The sequence below is a fragment of the Argiope bruennichi genome, chromosome X1 (genome assembly GCF_947563725.1).
Source record: "Argiope bruennichi chromosome X1, qqArgBrue1.1, whole genome shotgun sequence".
Classification (NCBI taxonomy): Eukaryota; Metazoa; Arthropoda; class Arachnida; order Araneae; family Araneidae; genus Argiope; species Argiope bruennichi.
The window spans coordinates 5,013,016-5,033,822 of record NC_079162.1 but is presented as its reverse complement, the minus strand read 5'-3'; the positions used below and the strand labels follow the sequence as shown (position 1 = coordinate 5,033,822).

Sequence of the window (20,807 nt, the reverse complement as noted above, 5' to 3'; positions counted from 1 at the left end):
CCAAAAGTTCTAGGAGTATCTGTAAAATTCGCGGCGATATTTGCGATTAAAATGATAATTTTTCCATAACTTGAAAATGAAGTTCGTCTTAAAATTGAAAAAATGTATCCTCAAGTCTCCCCCCCCCTCCAATGGCGTTTTTCAGCTATTATTATTATTATTGCTTACTTTCTTCGTTGTTTAAAGTTTCACTTTGGCATTGCTTAATTTGGAAAAACTGTATTGTAATACCTTAGAATACATTTTTCAATTTGGGATGAATATTTTTTCAAGTCACGGAATGTTCAGGATTTTATTCAAAAATGTCACCGTCAATTTTAGAGATAATTTCATAACACTTTTTCCTCTGTTCTTCTCATAATATTGCGTAATTTTTTTTTTTTTTTTTTGGCCTTTCACGTTTATTTTTTCAGTTATTTCTGTAACCTCCGTATTTGGCTTGTAGAAGCGCTGTGACTTGTTTCAATAAATTCAGCATAGTCGCTTTATCATATGTACACGTTACTTTTTTGGCTATACGAGGCACCATTTTGAATTGAATGGGCTTTACGTATCGCCCTATACAAACCTACGTAGCCAGAATGACTTTTATTTCGACTTTGTAAAGACGCCTGATTTTTGTTCCTTGAGGCAACTTTTCTTATCACGAGTGATGTGGAGGTTCTCGTCATCCAAATTTCTGGTGGCCAAAGTAGTGAAGAAATATTGTCTGTCATCAAAATAGAAAGCAGTATTTTGACAATTCGTCTCTTAAATACACTGATCAATCAGTTCTGCAGTAAAAAGGATGCAACTAGGGAATGCAATACCAGACCAAAATTACAATACCGGTATTCGGTATTTTTTAGATCTTAATACCGGGATACCGGTTTTAATACCGGTATTAGAAATTTTAGAAAAAGAAAGAAAACACAGGTGTTTCTTTGTTTTATTTGCCAATTTTGTTAGAGTGAAAATATCACAAAAAATACTTTGCAATTTATGCTTTGCAAAATTTATAACGGTGTATAATCACAAAAAAGTAAAGAAACATCTTATTTATTTAAATCACAAAAAAGTGTAAATATCACTATTCAGTCAGTGGTTTACAGTGGTCAGTACAAATTTTTGAAATGTGATCTTAAAAAACATTATGCATCAATTGTACTGTCTTTAAGCCTGAAAAGTAATTTTGTGTGAAAATTACCAGCTGTCGAAAGCGCTCTTTCGGCATCTACGCTAATTGGCGATACTGTTAGCAATGCGCGATATACTTTTTCCAAGTATTTACCTCTACATCCCTCATCTTCAAATAAATCAATTTCCCTTCGGATGGTTTTGGATATAGCTGATTTCTGTATTGTATTTTGGTTCGTTGAATTTTATTTATCGCTAATTCTAATTTTTGTTCAAAAGAATTCCTTTTCCCTATCGACATTAGTGTCATCATAATCTTCGATAACTGAACCGAATTCTTCTGAATGTGGATAAAAAATTTTAAGAAAATTTACTATAAACTTACTCAGATTTGAATTGATTATTTTCTTTTCTTTTTCATTTTTATTTTTAAAATCATAACTATATTGTTTGTTTCTTATGGCACTTGCCACTGACAAGCCCACTGTTACGAAGACAGCGATTCAAGCCTGAGGGGAACGTCTCTTATTTTTTATAGCAGCGCCAACTAGGGCCAAGAGTACGACTTTGCCACTCACGCATCACTCATTCGCTTGCACAACCCCTTTTTACAGGAGAGCACATTCACACATCTCACAGATAGAACAACAGAAGAACAACCATGCCCAAACCGGGACTCGAACCCGGGACGCCCAGATCACGGGGAAGACGCGCTACCCCTATGCCAGGACGCCGGCTCATAATTATATAAATACCATAAGACATTTTCTATTTCGGTATTCCTTTCTTCTGTGCGATTTTTTAATGTAATATATAATTCTTCAGATAGTGGTGTGTGCTGTTCTTTCATGACTGCAACATGAAATTTATTGTTGCATTAGCTGTTAATAAATTAAAATCTCTCCGACATAATGCCTCTATAGTCAGTTTTATTGGAAGTAGAGCTGATGCAGTTCTGGATATTGAGTCGAATTCACTATCTGAAAAATTAATTTACAGGTTTAAGTCGATTATTGCTTTTTGGATTGGATTTCCAAATTTCAAAAATCGTTCCATCATTAGGAGTAAACTGTTCCAACGTGTCTTAGAATCTATTATTAACATATATTCGGTTTTATTTTTAGTTAGTATATATTTTTGTAATATGGCATTTTTTGTAGGGGAAAGTTAAAATATCTTAACAATTTTTCGAAGTTTATAAATTATAGGAGGCAATTCTTGATCGGTTAATATTTCATCATCATTAGCAATATCTTCAACAATTACATTGTCATTATCTTCATTGTCAATATCACTCTCACTCTCTTAAATGCCGGAATCGGAAGTTTCTATATCCACAGTATTTGGATTCTTCTGTTCTTTCTTTTTCTTTTTTTTTTGGACATCTATTACTCTTTTATTATCTTATTACTATTCCAACTTTTTTCATAACTGTTGCTCCATTAGTCGTTATGGATACAATATCTTCTTTCAGGGATAATACATGTTTCGCTAATTTAGATTTAAGCAAATAATTAAGCCATTAATTAGCTAATTAATTTCGCCCGTTAGAGAGACATAAAAACAAAAAAGTATACTATTTTGCTATGTTGGCGATCCCGGAACATATAGTGGAGATAATTTTAAAAATTTCTAGTAAATACCGAAAAACCGGTATTTAAACTTGTGAATACCGGTATTACAAAATTGTAAAATGGCTCAAAATACCGGGATTCGGTATACCGGTATTGCAATCCCTAGATGCAACCTTTTATTATACATTATTTCCAAGACTTTTTTCAAACACGTACTTCTGTGAAAAGCTGAATGAATCATTGTTTATTTCAACTCTATTTTGAAACCATAAAAAAGCTATTTTGGAACTGATTTTGAAGAATGTCATATGATATATGAGCATTCTATAATACATTATTGGTTCGTTGCAATGAAGAACAAAACCTTCACCGTGAAAGCAGAAACTTATTCATGAAAAAGATGCGAATTGTGTTCATATGTTTCAAAAATATGTACGAAAAAGTGGTTCAAAAAAAATAACTTTCAGTTGTTTTCAAATGTCATCTCCGTAACAGAAAGCAGTGGGAATAGGTCACTCCGAAACTCTCTCGCATATTCTCCAATAATTTATCTCCTGTATAAAATTGTGGATCTTGGGTAAGGCCGCGAATACCTTGCATGGCCTTGATGACATGAAATATCGAACTTTGGATTGCACCTAACATTTTGACTGAATTTGTCGTGCCTTTGAGCTGACCGATTGACTCTAAACTTTGATACAAAGCTACAGTTGTTCATTTGTTATTGCGTTGACATGCATGCGAAAGTACAAACCGTTTGGTTCAAAATTTGATAAGAATCAACATTTGAGATGCACTCAATTTTATCGTCCTAGTTCTTCGCGTTTTGTAGTTATCGATAAAAGACGCCAAAAAGACATCTCTGAATTGAGTAAGAATACTGGATATCATCCAAAGATCTATATTTCGTAACTATCATTCACCAAAGCCATTCGCAAATTGGGGACCTGGCTCAAATTCTAGAAAACGTACTTCCTGAGAATGGATTTGATGTAAAATTTGAAAGAAATCTACAAATTTATACATTATTATAATTATATATATATATATATATACAGTCGCTCCAAGCCAAACTCGGACATCAAAGAAAAGATACTAATGAAGTCAAAATTTGTAAAATAAAAATGATAAGAAATTTAGTTAAAGGAATTTTCAATAGCATATTTATTGCAATTATAAAATTAAATAACAAAAATTATAAATTAATTCATTTTAACCAGAAATTATGGCAAAAAAAAAAGAAAGAAAAGAAAAAACAATGCACAAGCCAAACTCGGACGGATAAGAAAATTTTAAAAACTAGTAAATATTTCAAATGGATAATTATTTTATATGTAAGTCCTTGTTTTTATAACCATTTTAAGACACTTAGGCATAATTTTTTTTTTCACAAAAATTAATTTAAATATTTTCTCATTCCTGTAAAAATACACTTTTCCATTCATCTTTACAGGAAATAGGGTGTTCCAGACTTTTTTCTTCAGGTTATTCCAATAAATTTCCGATTGAATTTTTATCGGGGCTTTGGGGTGGAGTGTTCATGACGTGAGGACAATTATATAGAAGCCAGGAACACACTCGATAAGCTTTATGTTTCAGATCATTATCCTGATAAAATCGGCAAGAGAAAGTTTCAGCACACATTGTCGCAAATTTTTCTTTAAAATGTCTAGGTATACATTCTGATCTATTCTCCTTTCAATAAAATGCAGGGTTCCTCGGCCAGTAGTTGAGGACGAGCCCCTGACCAATATTGATCCACCAACATGCTTCACAGTTGCTTACAAAATTTTTTTGTTGCAAATTTCTCCTTCGATTTTCTCCAGACGTAAGGTTGCCATCGGGTCCAAATATGTCGAATTTTGCTCTCACCATTAAATAAGACATTTTTCCAATAAGAAAAATCCTTGTTTTCATGTTCCTTGCGAATTTAAGTCCTTTTTTTGCGAATTTAAATCTTAGTCTGATTTCGCTTACTTATGAAAAGTTTTTATCTGATTTTCGCCCCATGTGCCTTATGGTGCACATTTTTATATTGTTCATGGGCTAAATTTTTTTTCCTAATTCCTTTACAGCAATAATAGATGGGTTTGGTGCACTAAGAAATGGATTTGCTTTTACTTTTCTGATTAAATATCGATCATCTGCTTCTTTGCAAATCTTATTGTGAGTTGTATTAAACTTATCTTCCACCAACTTATTGGTTTTAAAGCATTTTATGATGTCATATATATATATATATACATACATACATATATACACACACACACACACACACACACATATATATACACACACACACACATATATATATACACACACACACACACACACATATATATATATATATATATATATATATATATATATATATATATATATATATATATATATATATATATATATATATATATATATATATATATATATATATATATATATATATATACAAAAGTATTAAAATCAAGTTAATAGGAAAATCAAAAAAACCAAATAAGAATTGAACAAAAAAAATATTAAAAAGAATCCTGCTTGAAGACTTTTTCAAGGGTCACCCTCAGGCAGGAAATTCAAAGAAGGGGATTTTTTCTGTGAGGAAATGCAGACATTAGTCTAATAATGATTCCTCGTGACCCGAAAATCCCCTGAAATTAGGCCCAAGAGATATACCAATTTAATAGAAAGGAAAATACAAAACAACAAATTAGAAGAAAATAAACACTACAAAGTAAAAATACAATAACAAAAATAACAATAAAAACCAAAAATAGCACTACAGGAAAAAAACGAAAAGGCCAGAACATACCATCAGCAGTCAAGGAATTTTTAAGCTATCGATTGTGATCCCCGCTTTTTAAAAACACTAACGGTAAAATAGGTAAAAAATTGTAGGCTCCCAGCGCCATCTATTGAGTGATCTAATATGCAAGGAAAGTTCTATTTTTATTTAAGCCAAAGGATTAATCCCAAACCATACTTTGTTTAATTAAAAAATTGACATTACAGTAATATCTAGGAAATTCATTTTTAATTAAATTTTTAATGAGGTTGTTTGATGCTTCAATATAGGAATTTTTATTATTGCAAACCCTTTTGATCCTGTTAACTTGTGAGAAAATTAGATTTTTGAAAAATTTAGAGTTTAGATTGGAATGGTAGTTACATAGTTTTGTTATTTTAAAGTTGAATTCATCCCTTTTATCATATATACCAACTATTGTTTTATCATTAGCAATTTCGATTTTTAAATCCAGAAAGGTAGCCTCAAGTTGATTTTTATTTGTATCTGTTAGAATTAAATCTTTTGGATTGCAATTAGTAACAATATTAGTATTATCGAAGTTAATCAAAAGTAGGTCATCAATATATCTCCACCCGTTTATTAAATTATATTTAATTATTTTTTTCTCATAGTAATGTAGGAAAATATTAGCTAAAGCACTTGAGAAAGCTGTTCCCATTGGAATGCCCTTGACTTGTTTATAAAAATTAATACCATTACAAACGTAATTTTCAGTAATATTAAAATTACATAACTCAAGCCAGTTATTTTTAGGAATGATATTTTCATTTAAATATTCGTCATATATAAAAGTGCTTTATTAATTTTTCATGAGGTAGATTAGTGTATAAATTTTCGAAATCAAAAGTATTAAGTTTATTAATGTTGTTATCTTTAAGAAAATCCAGTTCTTCTTTGTTACTAGAAATAATAAAGTTGTCTTCATTTTTTTATTTTGTACAGGATAATTTTTAAGTATTTAAAGAAATGTTTACCCGTATAGTAATTATAACTACAGGTTACGAATCTGAATTTTAATGGATTTTTATGAAATTTAACTGTTGGGAATAAATAAGGATAGTTAAGAGAGCAAGTCTTAGTTTTGGTTTTTTTTTTTTTTTTTTGCGAACGATAGCATTCTTTAATCTAATTCTTTTTTCCCGGTGTTCTTTAACATATAAGTTGCATTAGAGTTATATTCATTAATTAAAAGTTCTTTATAATAATATTTACAAATTAAACAGAAATTATTTGCTGATTTATCTATTACTGTAATAGCAAATTTTTCTTTTAAATTTTTCATTTCGTTTATTTCGTTGAATCCCTGCCTGAGGGTGACCCTTGAAAAAGTCTTCAGGCCGGATTCTTTTATATATATGAATATGAATATTATATATATATATATATTATGAAGCCTGCTTTACGAGACAAAGTGTTTTCAATATGCACAATGCGAATATTTGGTCATTCGAAAATCCCCACATCACTATCTCGTCGAACGTACAGCGCAAGTTTGATATTAACATCTGGACAGAGTCATCTATTTCGACCATATCATCTGCCTGAACGCCTCAGAGGCTCAAAGTACCTTGTTTTCTTCCAGTACGATCCTCAGGATTTACTGCAGGGAACATTGACAATTGTACACCAGAACATTTGCTTAATGCGTGATGAAGCGTGACGTTTATATCAAATTAAAGAATATAATATTTCTTACATTTTCAAGCTTTTATATATCTTCAAGTTTTAATATTTTTGCAAATATTTGTTTAAAACTACTTTTTCGTTTTCAGTAATTTACGACCCCCTAGATCAACAAATGCGCATGTTTCTTACGAGAGAAAAAGCTTTTAATAATGTGCTTTCACTTTTAAAAAATTCATAGTTAAAACACCATTTGTTTTATTAATCCACCATTTTTTATTAATCCTTTACTGTTTCCAACAGTTCTCTGACTCTCTATAATTTTGCGATTTCCCCTACTAAACGTTGTTTGAGACCCCATGTTATATAGAGATTCTTTAACCTTATGATGTCTTCTATCACCCTTCTGACTTTGTCGGTAGAATCCGGCAACACCCTGTATATATGTAATGATATTTTAAACTCTTAATTTGGACTACAGTAAAATGTTCTCTTGTTTCGTGATCCAATTCCACTTTCGGTTTGATTAATTCCTCTGTAAAACTAATGCGCCATCAGAACTACGTTTCAAATGAAAGTGATACTTCCCGTTGCCCTTGAAAAGGTGTCAAAGGTCACACGTGTATTGAATTGGCGCGTGGCCAGAAATCCTATCTTACATAAGACTAGTGATCATTTGTTGTTGTTGTTTTTTTGCCTTCTTTTCTGACTTCTGTGTTTGTGCCGCACTGCGTCTTCTTGTTAATAATTATGCTTTCCCGAAATGGATATTAAAAAGAAATTAAAGATACAAATTCTCTTCACTGCTTGTCAAACCTCCACTCTGATTCAACCAAAATAATTGGTTGAATCAGATATATCATTATATTGCATATTATTTAGCAGACAGGATTCGAAAGCATTACATATATATATACACATACAGAGAGAAAGAGAGAAATTGTAAACTTTTGCTTAATGTCATATGCATCTCGAGTGTTAAAATTTCCAGTTTGAAGCAGGAGATAACAATACATAGGAGTTCAAAAATATTTTCTACTCAAAGTGTAAAACGGATTCAAATTTAAACAATTTAGCATTTTCAGTTGCTTTATTTAGAAAAAAATTAGTTTGAAAATGCCTAATTTAGCAGTTAAGCATTTTCAAACAGAATCATACGAAAAATTATTCTTTGGAAAGTACTAAATAAAACGATGTGGTGTAGAAATTTAAATGTTTATTAACATGTTTGCTACCATGACTCGCACCAATGATTCACTCCATCTAATTAAAATACTCCTTCTCTACTATCTATAGCAATTAAGATATTTTATTGGAGAGTGGATGCGATTCATAAGGGACTTAAATGGTGTAGGCGGCAGACAACATATAAAAAAGTAACAACAAAGAAAAGAATTTGCTCTTCAACAGATGTCGAAATTTCATTCCCTAAAATTCCTATATTGATCTGAGGTAAAATGATGTGGCTAAAAAGTTTGAAAAATGTGATCGCTAAAACGAGTGAGTGTTTAGGTTAGAAACAATCAAGGTTAGAAGAATACTTTGAAGAATGATCTTACTCATTCCAATATCATTTTGAAACTATAATTAGAAGAGAGATTTGCATAATATTCTTAAATTTTAACAATGAAAACTCTGTTGACATGTTTTTAACTGGCGTTTCATGTTTGCAAAAATGGATCTTTCAATCATTACTAGAGCTCTGAGATTTTATACTGCTTTGTTTTTTCGATTGCAATATTTTATACTGCTCTGTTTTTTCGATTGCAATACATTATCCGAATATTTGTAGAATTGTGTTAAAGTAGTTTTTTTTATTAAATTTCTACTTCCACGAGAAGAGGATTCTGGTAAGAATTTGAGAAAATCCATTATAGGATTCTATAGCATTTTTAGCAATGAATTATTTAATATATTAAGGACTGAAATGTAGAAAATAATAAAACTAATAAATTTTAAAGACACTTTTATTAGTATAAATAAGAGAGATATAAAAATTCTTTCGTTAAAAATATAATGATGAAAGAAGAAATCTTAAAAACAAGATATGCTGAAAACATCACTAGAAAAAAACAGTATTGATTATCATAACTAATATCCCTAAACATTAATTAAAAATCAAATATATATTATAAGCAGAATTAAAATAATTAGAGTATTCACTGTACTCAGTGTTTTTAAGAATTTTTTTTTAAATTTTATTAGCATCAATAATTTTGATAGTTTGAGAAAAGAACCGAGGAAGTAGATCAAGTATTATTCTGCTCAGTAGATATTTAAATCAGCTAAAAAGTAAGAGAGTTAAGGTACATTTTATGTTTAAGGTACGTTCTTTCCATTTTGAACTACTGCATCAATTTAGCTTCTAATTGGCAGAAACGAAGTACGCTTGTATAAAAAAAAGTCTACCACTCTGAGAATGGTCAGCTTTGAGAGTTCTTTTGCAGCAATCCCCTGACAAAAGTTTTGATACACTTTCCTTTTGGCAACATTAAAAGGGAAATCGAAATATTAATGACTAATCACAAAGCATACATCAACAACTAAAAATTTACACTATATGATGAGTTTCAAGATTCTTCATATGAATATGCATTATGAAAGTCTTCCTTTTTACCTAGATTTATAAGATTGGTAACAAGATTTATTATTTCTCGTGTACAAGGTCTGACAGATTTCCCGTTGACGTATTTATACGAAATTTGATATAAATTTTAATGCAAATACCGTATAAAATAATTTAAGAATCTTGTTGAATTATCGTGTTTATGGATCAAAATAGTTTTAAAATGTTGTTTTCTCACCGGACTCAATGAAGTTCAGGTGACATTTTTTTTCCCCAAACGATAGGGCTAAAAGCGACATGTGAAAAGAAATAAATCGAGTCAATTTATTTTCCAGGTGAATAGTTCTAAAGCTAAATTATGACTCACGAAACAGAGATTGAACTATCGATTTTTTCTAAAAGCAAACTTCTGGAATTTGTATAAAAATTGTTTATGTATATGAATCAATAATTTGAAACGAATGCCATAAAAATCTCGAAATCGGCCAGATCTAGCCACAAATCAAATTATTATTATACTGGCACGATATCAAAGACGTCTAATTAGATGACCCCTTTGCATTAAATTAGATAGACGAGAATCCCAACGTGTTAATGTTGTGCTTTTTTCCGATTCTTGTAATATGCGAGATCCATTATTGGTGTTTGTTATATTTTCATAAAAATATTTGGCTTCAGAAATTGAAATCAATGCAACTTTATGGATGGAGTTTGCAAAAAATAAGATTGCTAGTAAACAGTAATGCTTCATAATACAAAAAGATTCGAAATTAATAGCGCTTATTAACATATATGATTCTCATACATGAGAATTCGATTAAATCTGCTATAAAATAGCAATATCTTATGTAAAAACATAATTTGATTAATAAAATTTTTAAGTAACCTTTTTATTTTAATTATTTGCCACTTTTTAGTTTTTAACTTATAAATATTATAAAATATTAACATAAATTCTATTTCAAACTCATTAAAAGATGGCATTATTAGTAAGGAAACAAAATTTGATTAAATTGATTGACTAATGATCAGTGACGGTTTTAGACAGATTGAGCATATTATGAGGTTCATCTTGCGATAAACTGGTTATTATTTATTTTTGAACTGGCCGCTAAACCTACCTTTAACTGTTCTAAATGTATAAAAAGGGAAAAAATGCATCTACATTTACATCAGACAATTTTCGAATTCTTATATTCAATCACATCGGAAGTTTCGAATGGTCAACTCTAATAAATAATAATTAGTACTCTCTCTCGGATAAACGATATTCTTAACCATACCGTTTAGGCGCATACATCTGAAGACTGCTAGGAATTCCTCACTAGAATTTGGCAGCATATTTTTTGGAGAAATATGAAATTTCTAGGTTGATGCAGATACTAGGCTGGGAAAAAACGTTTTGAACAACACTGGATTACGTGTATTTGATAGGTGCTCTCAAAGTTTGGTTAATTTTGTTTCGCTAAGCTTTTTGTATTAAAATTCTGGACATTTGGTAACTTCTTGTATTTATATTTATTTATTCAAGAGCTGCAAAGTCTCTGTGAAACATTTATTGTTTCGGATTCGTCTCCTGAAATAATGCAGGCTTCGGCAAACATTAAATAACTTGAAACGAAAACTTCTTGAAAAGTGGAAAACCCAGTAATGAACTTATTATTCGTATATGAAGAAATAAATCTAATTGTGTCCCACAGAGATGCTGCAGCTAAAATCCCTTGTTTGAACCCATTCCTTATCCAAGCCAACATTCAACAGCACAGAAATCGGCACAGCAATATTTTGAATTTGAAATTTACAAGGCAATGAACGACATCGGATGCCCAAATTTTAAGCTTAGATCAAATTCTGTACATCCGTTTCCCAAATGACACAGATTCTTAATATTTGATATAACTACTCAAACTTCGCTTGGCTGAGGAACTAACACATAATAACGATGTAAAAATCATTGAAATGAAAAGATTTGTTAAATCCAACTCGACTCTTCCCCTGTCCTCGTTACAATACTCGGCACCGCGTTACCAAAATCCATTGAAATTCGGTTTATGAGCCAAAAAATCCAGAAGTTTGTAGACAAACCACGGCAATGCATTAAATGTCATAGTTTCATGCCCCCAACAAGAATTTGCACCATACAGATCGGTCACATATGTAGTGAAACACATGATGGCCAAAGTGAAAGTCCCGAAAAGTGCATAAATTGCCAGGGTCCGCACTCAGCAACATCGAATTACATCAGAGAACGACGAATGCTAGAATTTACATGTCGAAACCACCTAACGACTGGAGAAGACAAACGCTTCATTATTATAACGCAGTCAAATCAAACTTATCTGTAAGTGAAGTCGAGGAAATTGTAAACCAAAAAATCGAAGCTATAGTTAAAAATAACACAGAGAATTTAGAACAACAAACAAATATGCTCATTGAAAATTTTCAAAAAACTGTAGAAAAATGACTGCAAAATATTGCCAGCATCTTTAATCAAACAAATCTCCTGGGAGAAGAAAAAAAAAGCAACATAAGTTGTGACTCAAACTACGGGCATTCCGATGCAATGAGATGCAGGTGGTCCTTCAAGTTTAGTTTTTTAAAAAGTTTTTTTGGATGGGTTTTGCTCGTTTTGCTTTTTTTGTTCCCGTTTTTGCTTTTTGTGTTCCTAAAGGATGGAATTGCTTTTCCTCCTTTTCAAAATTCGAGTTCGAATTTACGAGCTTTGTTTTCAAATCCCTTTTGCTTTTTGTCTTTTTTAGACCCAAGCTGGGAACAGTTTCTAATAATCCTTTTATATGTCTTTTTTAATTACCTTTCTGCAACGGAATTGCAATGGAAAAAGCTCTAGCTTTCAATTCGTCCTTTTTCTACCTCTTCTTTTCGGGGTTTTCAAAAGACTTTTCTTTCCAAAACCGAAATCTTTTCTTTTCCGAACAAATTTTTTTTCCGTACACACAGATCAAATAGATCGGGTGGTGGTCTTCTAATTGGCATTCCTGCTAACATTTGCGGAAGAATAATTCCTAACAATATTAGAGAAGATTTTAACTTGGAATTTTTGGCAGTCGAAGTACAATTCCAGAATACCAAATTCAACATTATTAATTTATATGCTCCACAAGGTTTTGATACTGATCAAGCAAAACACTTCTTTGATTCTCTAACTTCAACTACTTTCATCTTCGGCGATTTAATTTGCGCCACACTCTTTGGGGAGCTTCTCGTTCATCGGCTCTGAGTAACTATTTCGTTGATTGGCTAAAGTATTCACATTTCATAATTCTCAATACAATATTCAGTTCCTTAAGAACTCAATCTATCTTCAATCTTGCTCCCTGCTCATCTGATATTCATAATCAAACTTCCTGTTATGTATTGGATTCAACCTTTAATATCAATCACAACTCGATAGTTGTTTCCTGGTCGGTTATAGAAATTGTCAATCGCAACTTAAAAACCATTAATTGGACGAGGATCACCTAACAAACACACGAATTTTTTGAATAATGCCAACCAATGTTCCATTGAAGGAATTACAGTGAACGCAACTAATAACCCAAAATATTTCATTTAAACTATTGTCGCATAAGTCTTACCCTTCTTGGTGGAATCTTTCTTGCCATAATTATGAAAAGCTCAACGAATACTTTCAGAACAAAGCAATCAGAAACATTTCTGAAACAGATTGTATGAAACACAAAAAATTTGCAAGTCGGTTTCGTTTTTATGTTAAAAAGGCGAAAAGAGAATATTGGGAAAAAATTTGCGCAATATCTCTTAATCCAAAAATGTTTTTTTTTAATTCTAAATAAACTTTCGAATCACACAAATCCGAACACTAACATTATAATACAATTATATACATTATAATACAATTATATACATTATAATACAATTATATACATTATAATACAATTATATACATTATAATACAATTATATACATTATAATACATCAACATTATAATACAAAATAATCGCTGTATTTGCTATCCAGAACATCAAAGTGAGTTATTTGCAATGACCTTTTCTAATAAAAATACAAATATTGAACCTATTCCTTTAGATTTCTCTGGAGTAAATTCTTTCCTTAACAGCAAATTCGAAATTTGGGTACTAAAGAAAGCAATCTATAAGACTAAAAGCTCTACGCCTGGACCTGACAATATACCAGTCATCTGGTTCAAAGATCTCAACAACCATCAACTTCTTATTATTTTGAAACTATTTCAACACCAATTTGATTCGGCTCACATACCCAAACAATGGAAACACGCTCTAATTATTCTGATTCTAAAACCAAACAAAGACAAAACCAAAGTTTCTTCCTATAGGCCCATTGCCCTAACCTCAGTTTTTTGCAAAGTATTTGAACGTATCCTCAGTCAACGCATTACTTACTAACTTGTAACAAAAAGCTGCACAGTAGTTTACATGGGTTCATACTCCAGAAATAACCAAACTGCAATTTACAATATTCAGGCAAAAATCACAGAAGCTCCCGAACATAAAAAAAAATCCTTCGTTTCTGTGAATCTTGATATCAAAAGTGCTTATGATTCTGTTCATATCGTCAGCCTTACTTTTAAATGCTTACAGCTTAGTATAACAGGCAACATGGCAAAGTGGTTGTCCAACTTCCTTCAATGCAGAACTTTCCAGATTTTCTGAAGACATTACCTTCCTAGTAACAGAACACTGAACAAAGGATTACCTCAGGGCAGTGTTCTTTCACCAATTCTGTTCGTTATCTTTATGCACGACTTCCATGAAACCATGGAAGAAGGGGGTCGAATGTACTATCTTTGCGGATGATATCTTTGTCTTCTGTAGCCATCACTCCTGTTAAATTATTATCAAAAAAATTCAAAACATAATGGAAAACATATACAAATGGTGTAATTATTGGAAACTAGAGATTATTCCAGAGAAGTGTAATAGCTGAATTGTCCAAGAAAACAATTGCAACTTATCCACATTTCTTACGCGGGACACCCTTTAAAATGGAATGAAACGATTAAATTTCTTGGTATTCATTTTTCTAAAAAGAATCAGAACTCAGTAATCTTCAGAAATCTTAGACATCATGCACTTCAAAAGATAAATCGTCTCAAGATATTCACATCAAATAACCATGGCCCCAGAACTAAAGATATTATTATCACAAATAATGGCATTTTTAATATGGTTGCACAGTAATCAACAGCTTTTCCGAGACTCAATTGACTATTCAAACTACAGCCCTGCATTAGGTTTCCCAAAATGGACCTTGAATCTTGTTCTTCGGAAAACTGCTTCTCAGGAAATTCTTTCTGAAAAAATCAAGCGACTAGCTTCCCAGTTTTTTATTAAGCAAATAGCGAAGGGTTTAGATTCTGCACTTCTAACAGAGCACTCCCATAATAATCGGGAAATTCAATTAGCTACCGAAGACAAAAAAATCCATTTTGTTTATTCTCAAGAATTTAAACGTTACTACCAGCCAAATTATCACCTTGCCTGAAAACCCATCGACTAACTCTAATCACTTCGAAATTTCCCTTATGGATTTTAAATTTCAAAATAAAAATCTGCCTTTGATTAAAATTAATAACTACTTTAAATGGATGCATTCGGAATTTCTTTTCTGATCATTTTATCATTGCTATTGATGAATCCAAAACAGCACAGCACCACCTCAATTGCTGGTTTTTCTTCTATCCAAAAATTAATGTTTGTAGTCCATCCTGTTAATTCCATTTTTACTGCAGAAAGTTTAACCATTGCTGAAGCACTAGATGTTCTCGTTATTCCTGGAAAAGATTGTTTGATTCTTACAAATAGCTATTCTGCACTCACATCATTGAAAAATATTTCTCTCCAGTCGCCAAAAATTATTCAACGTATAGTATCCAAAGTTGAAACTTTAACCAAATTAAACCAAAAAATATCCTTCCTGTGGGTACCTGGTCACTCGAATATAATCTGGAATGAGCTTGCAGAAAGCTTAGCCAAAGAAGTTACAGAAAATACACCTTAGATTGAATGGATCTCTCCTGAAGATATTATTTTAAGCCTCAAGAAAGCGATTCATCAGATCATAATCAATAATTATAGAAACAGTAAATATTTCATTTCTTTAGGCGACATCCCTAGCATTGAAGCACTATCTTCCTGGTCCAAAAATCAGAGGGAAGATGTTGTCTTGGCCAGACTAATCATCAAAACAATTATAACACCAGGACTGCTAAATCGTTTTAACCTCCATAATGACCCCTTTGTCCTGAATGTAATAGCACTAATGATATTGAACACATAATTCCCTCGTGCAAAAAGTATACAAACTATAGAGACATATATGTGAACTTTTTTACAGTTAGATAAACAAGCTGTCTCTTTCAAAAATGTTTTGGGTAAAATAACTGCAATCAAGACCAATCTGCGAGTTTATCTTCAAGCGATGAAGCACTTCAATATCTACTAACTTTATTGACTATATTCTGTTGAAACTTTTTTTAGTCTCTTTTCTTTATCACCATTCCGTGTTGCGGGTACACTCCGTTTTATTGTACCTCTTCTTTTCACTGGAACTCCCGAATATGTACTAAATCGCATCAGTGGAACTGCTTTGTAACTGTTAACTGACTGAAACTTCAATTTGTTTGTGTGTGTGTGCGCTTTATTGATAAAACGTTTTTGCTCTCAACATCTGGAAATAGGGTAAACAACCATTGATGCTATAAATCCCAATATCTTACTTCCTTCAAGTTCAAGTTCAGATACTAAGTTGATAGATTTAAGATATTAAATTTAAATTTACGAATTTTAAGAGTAGACAATAAAGAAGGATCTTTGGTCTCAGATACTTAATACCTCCTTGATTCATCATTTGATGCAATTAAATACATGTAGACATCTTATTACCAACGGTTATTAAAAGAGAAAATAATTATCAGATTCAGAAAATGCTTTAGTATATAATTTTCATGGATCAAAGATACATTAAGAAGAATGACAGCGCGCATGAAAATAACCATATTTATTCTTGGCTTTATTTAGATTTCGTAATCCATTCACACCCATACTATTTTAGGAGCAGTTATTTTCAAATTTTCTTTAGGGTTAAATCAAATATTCAAAATCTAGGGTTTGGAATTGAAACACCAAATAAAAAAAAATCTAATTGGATTAGTACAAGTTGACTTGAAACAATCATTAATGAGCTCATTTGGCATTAATGATTATGTTTCAGGCTTGAACTTTAACTATATTTTGTTTAAAAATTCGAAAGCACTGAAGAAAAATTTAAAAAATTTAGTTTAATTTAGCAAAATTAAGCTAAACAGCAAAAAAAAAAAAAAAAAAAAAAAAAAAAAATTAAACGAAAATATTTAAAGATAAATTCTTGCTTTTGCGCATTAAAAGGCGAGATATAAACAAAATTGAAAATGTCCGAAGAACATTGATGAAAGCGTAAGAGACGTAAAAATGTTTAATATTTAAACTGAAAAAAAGGAATTGTATTTAAAACAATTTTTAAAAATTGATTCGATCTAGAAAAATTATCTTACGAAAATATAATTGGCATCACTGAAAAGCTATCATTTTAGACTTTTTGATGCTGTAAAAATAATTTTTGAATGATGATATTGCTAAAAAACGTCCAATCGATTTCACCTCCTTTAATAACACAGTTCATTTTTCTAGGTGCAAAAGAAATATTGGTGCCAAGGTTTGTTTGAATAAGTCTAGTAGTGTGGAACAAACATATATTCAATTATATATAAATTTCAATATATTTTTTAATAAATAAACTTGCTAATGATTTATTTCATGTTATTTTTTTTTTATTTCATTAACTTTGTGAATATACGTTTATTTATTTGGCTCATGACTGAAAAGCAGCCATGTTTATAGACAATAATATCACTCAATTTTTGTAAATATTGTTATAACGAAGTTAACTTAATAGAACAGATACGAACCTGATCAGTTACACTGATAAAGTGTTAATATTCTAAAAAATTATAATTCATAATTTGTTTGATTTTTTAAACAATTTATTTACAACCCATCAGGTTCATGGCGTCCTCATGTGCGCGGCCCCCTCGCAGACAGCTGCCTACTTGGAAATTCATGAATACTGGTAATTCAGATCTTAGTATATTAAACTAGTGTATTGTTATAGCGAACACACAAGTATATAAATTTCAAAAGTCAAGTACGTCAGAAAGAGAGTGAAAAATGGATTACGAAATTCAAGTCCTATAAACACAAAAGACGAATTTAAGAACTGTGTAGAAATATTTCTATTCCAACAAGATTCGATTGTTGGAAAACGGCAAAAAGTTAATTCTACTGAACTTTTAGTGAAATTTTATTATTTGTTTCCTAATAACTAAGCATAGTGAAATTTGTTTGAATTGCTTCTGATGGTAGATTAAACTAATCATCCAAAATAAATCCTGAACTGATTTTTACCAAACATAAATTCGAAAGAGAAATGAATTCTAAAAAGTATTAAATGAGTATCTGAAAATATATCCTCGCCTGACTCGAGCAAATGAGCCGTTCTTCCTAAGCGGTAGTAAGATCAGAACCACCAAAGATCCTCGTATCTGTGATTCAACGCAAATTCGGAGCTCAGAATTGAGATCCGACTCAAAATAATCTCCGTATTGCTTCAAAGCGGAAACTAAACCTAAGCGACTTTATTTGATTTCTCCTTTCTCTTTTTAAAGGATATTGAAAAGGCTCCCGAAGAAGAAACACCCCCTATGGAGGAAACCGAAGGCACATCAGGTACATTATTTTCCTTTGTATAATGTCTCTGCGATATTTTAGAATTTGATTATTTATATCGTATAGTAAAAAATTTAAAAGTTATTACAAAATTATGTTAAATAATAGGTTATATATATTTTCTATAGCAGCAATACAGGGCGACCTCTTTCCAATTAAGTAGCATGTAGGTATAAAAAACTGACTCTGCATAAAACGAAAGCGGCGCTCAGCAATAAAATTTGAATTTTATCGCTCCTGTCTCAAAAAAAGGAGGAGTAATACGAAACCATCGATTTGATACGAAAAGATATCTTGTGTGAAAAGAGGACGCATTTCTTACGTAACCATTTCTAAAATAGCGATGTCGAGTAGCAAAATAATGCTTACTTGGAATTAAATTCATTTATCATTTTTTTCTAAAAGGGCTTCCCTTTTAGGCGCAACAAATGCGCATTTCATGCATTCTCTTCATTGCATTCATTTCCATAAGGTATCTTTTCCATCTCATTTTTGGATGGTTGAAAGAGATTGAATGTTACCGACTTAAAAAAAGAAACAGGTATTTTCATGGTATCTAATTTACAAATGCGCTTGTACTGTTCGGTTATAATATCATTTTCAATTAATTGGATTTTCAACTGAAAATTGGTAGATTATATTGCGGTCTATCGCTATACCATATACGAACAAAGATCTTAGAAAGTAGGGGTACGAAATGCTTTAAAAGTATTCGGTAAAATTTATTTTTACATTATTAAAAAATTCATAAATGGTAATAAATACATAAATTATTTTTATGAATAATGTTTATCATATAAGAATTTCCTTTCAAGCAAATTACGAAAGCAGCTTTACGAAACATTAATGTTGAAGCTATTTATTTATACAATACCACAAATGTCTACGATGCGTATTGAAAAAAAGAGCCCCATTAAATAATCCAAATGTTCATTACTTATGATTAACTACATCGTTTGAATATAGTTAACAGTGCACTCAATTATCTTTCACAAGATTCTGGAAATGAAGATAATTTAAATGCTCTTTCAGAAATATTTACAAAATGTAAAAATTATGATACATCGGATAAAAATTTCTGAATGATTTTATTGATTCAGTTGAAAGATTATTTCCTTTTACCGGAGATGAAACATTTTTTGAAAAGGTTGAAATGTTTTGTAAGGGATCTAGAATAAATTTGTCCAAATCATAATGAATATTCTAATTATTCTATTACTATTTTGATGATACTTTTATATACGCCTTTTATCCCAATGTATTCAGTGTACAGAGACAATAAGGTTTCATGAGAATATCATTATGCATAATGTTTCCACGAAAAATTACAAATCTTTCTCTAATAAAGTTCAGTTTCAAATCTATTTTTTGTGTTATAAAATTTAAGATGTAGGAGGAAGAAAAAATCTTAGAGATTTGATTGAAAGTGGTGCAATTATTGAATTTCTGATCAAATTTTAAGGCATTATTGTTTGTTCTTGCTAATCACTTCCTGCGACCTTTCGAGTGAATTAAGGAATTACAGTAGGGTAGAATTAAAAAAAAAAAATCAATTTTTGATTTTTAATGTGTAATAGCGCGGAAAAGTTGCCTTTTGGTGTAGATAAAATAAATTATAAATATGAAAATTATTGGAATAGATCTTGAGACGCCGCAAAGACGTTAAACTTTCATAAAATTAAAATTTTTGCTACATTTTAAAGTTATTTTTTACGAAAAATCAACTTTCGGTTTTCAATTTGTAAAAGTGTGGAAAAGTCGCCTTTTAGTACAGATAAGATAAATAAAAATTATAAAAAATATTAGAGAACATTTTGAGGTACCACAAGGACGTTAAAGTTTCATAAAAACACACTTTTTGCAACTTTTTAAGAATTTTTTTGCGTGCCACGATTATGAAATAAAAAGCTTTAAATAGGCTTATTCATATGAATAAAAGTATAAAAACAGTTTTACTTCTGCACTGGCATGGCGCTGAGTCGTCGCTGGAGCCGTTGTTATTGCGGTAAGGAGAAGATTTGTCTACATCCGGTTACAAGGAGAGAGCTGGTTTCAAATCAGTAGCTTTGCTGAGTTCAGCTGAGTTGGCGGCTCCGTCTATAGCGTAATTGATTTGTTAGTTTGTGGGCTTGTGTGCTTTGCTGTGTGTAAAAGTGACTCAGTCTGAATTGGTGAAGACAAGACAAATATGGGAGGGCTCTATTTTTGGGAATACGGTGATTTGCTTAAAGTTGAACTCACTACATACGAATCTAGTGGCACTGTTCTATTAGATATAACCTCAAAATTGCTTCAGAGAAGGATCCTTCTGTAATAGAAATATGTGACACTTTAGTTCTCATAAT

The 20,807-nt window shown here is 31.0% G+C and overlaps 1 protein-coding gene across 1 annotated transcript in view; it reads left to right on the top strand.

Moving 5' to 3' along the window:
* The window catches only part of LOC129958184 (sarcalumenin-like), a 74,506-nt gene that overhangs the window by 30,820 nt on the left and 22,879 nt on the right, over positions 1 to 20,807 (top strand). Inside the window, exon 4 of the mRNA XM_056070453.1 lies at positions 18,402 to 18,462. Within this exon, the coding sequence (XP_055926428.1) occupies positions 18,402 to 18,462 (61 nt within the window). The remainder of the gene's footprint in view (positions 1 to 18,401; positions 18,463 to 20,807) is intronic.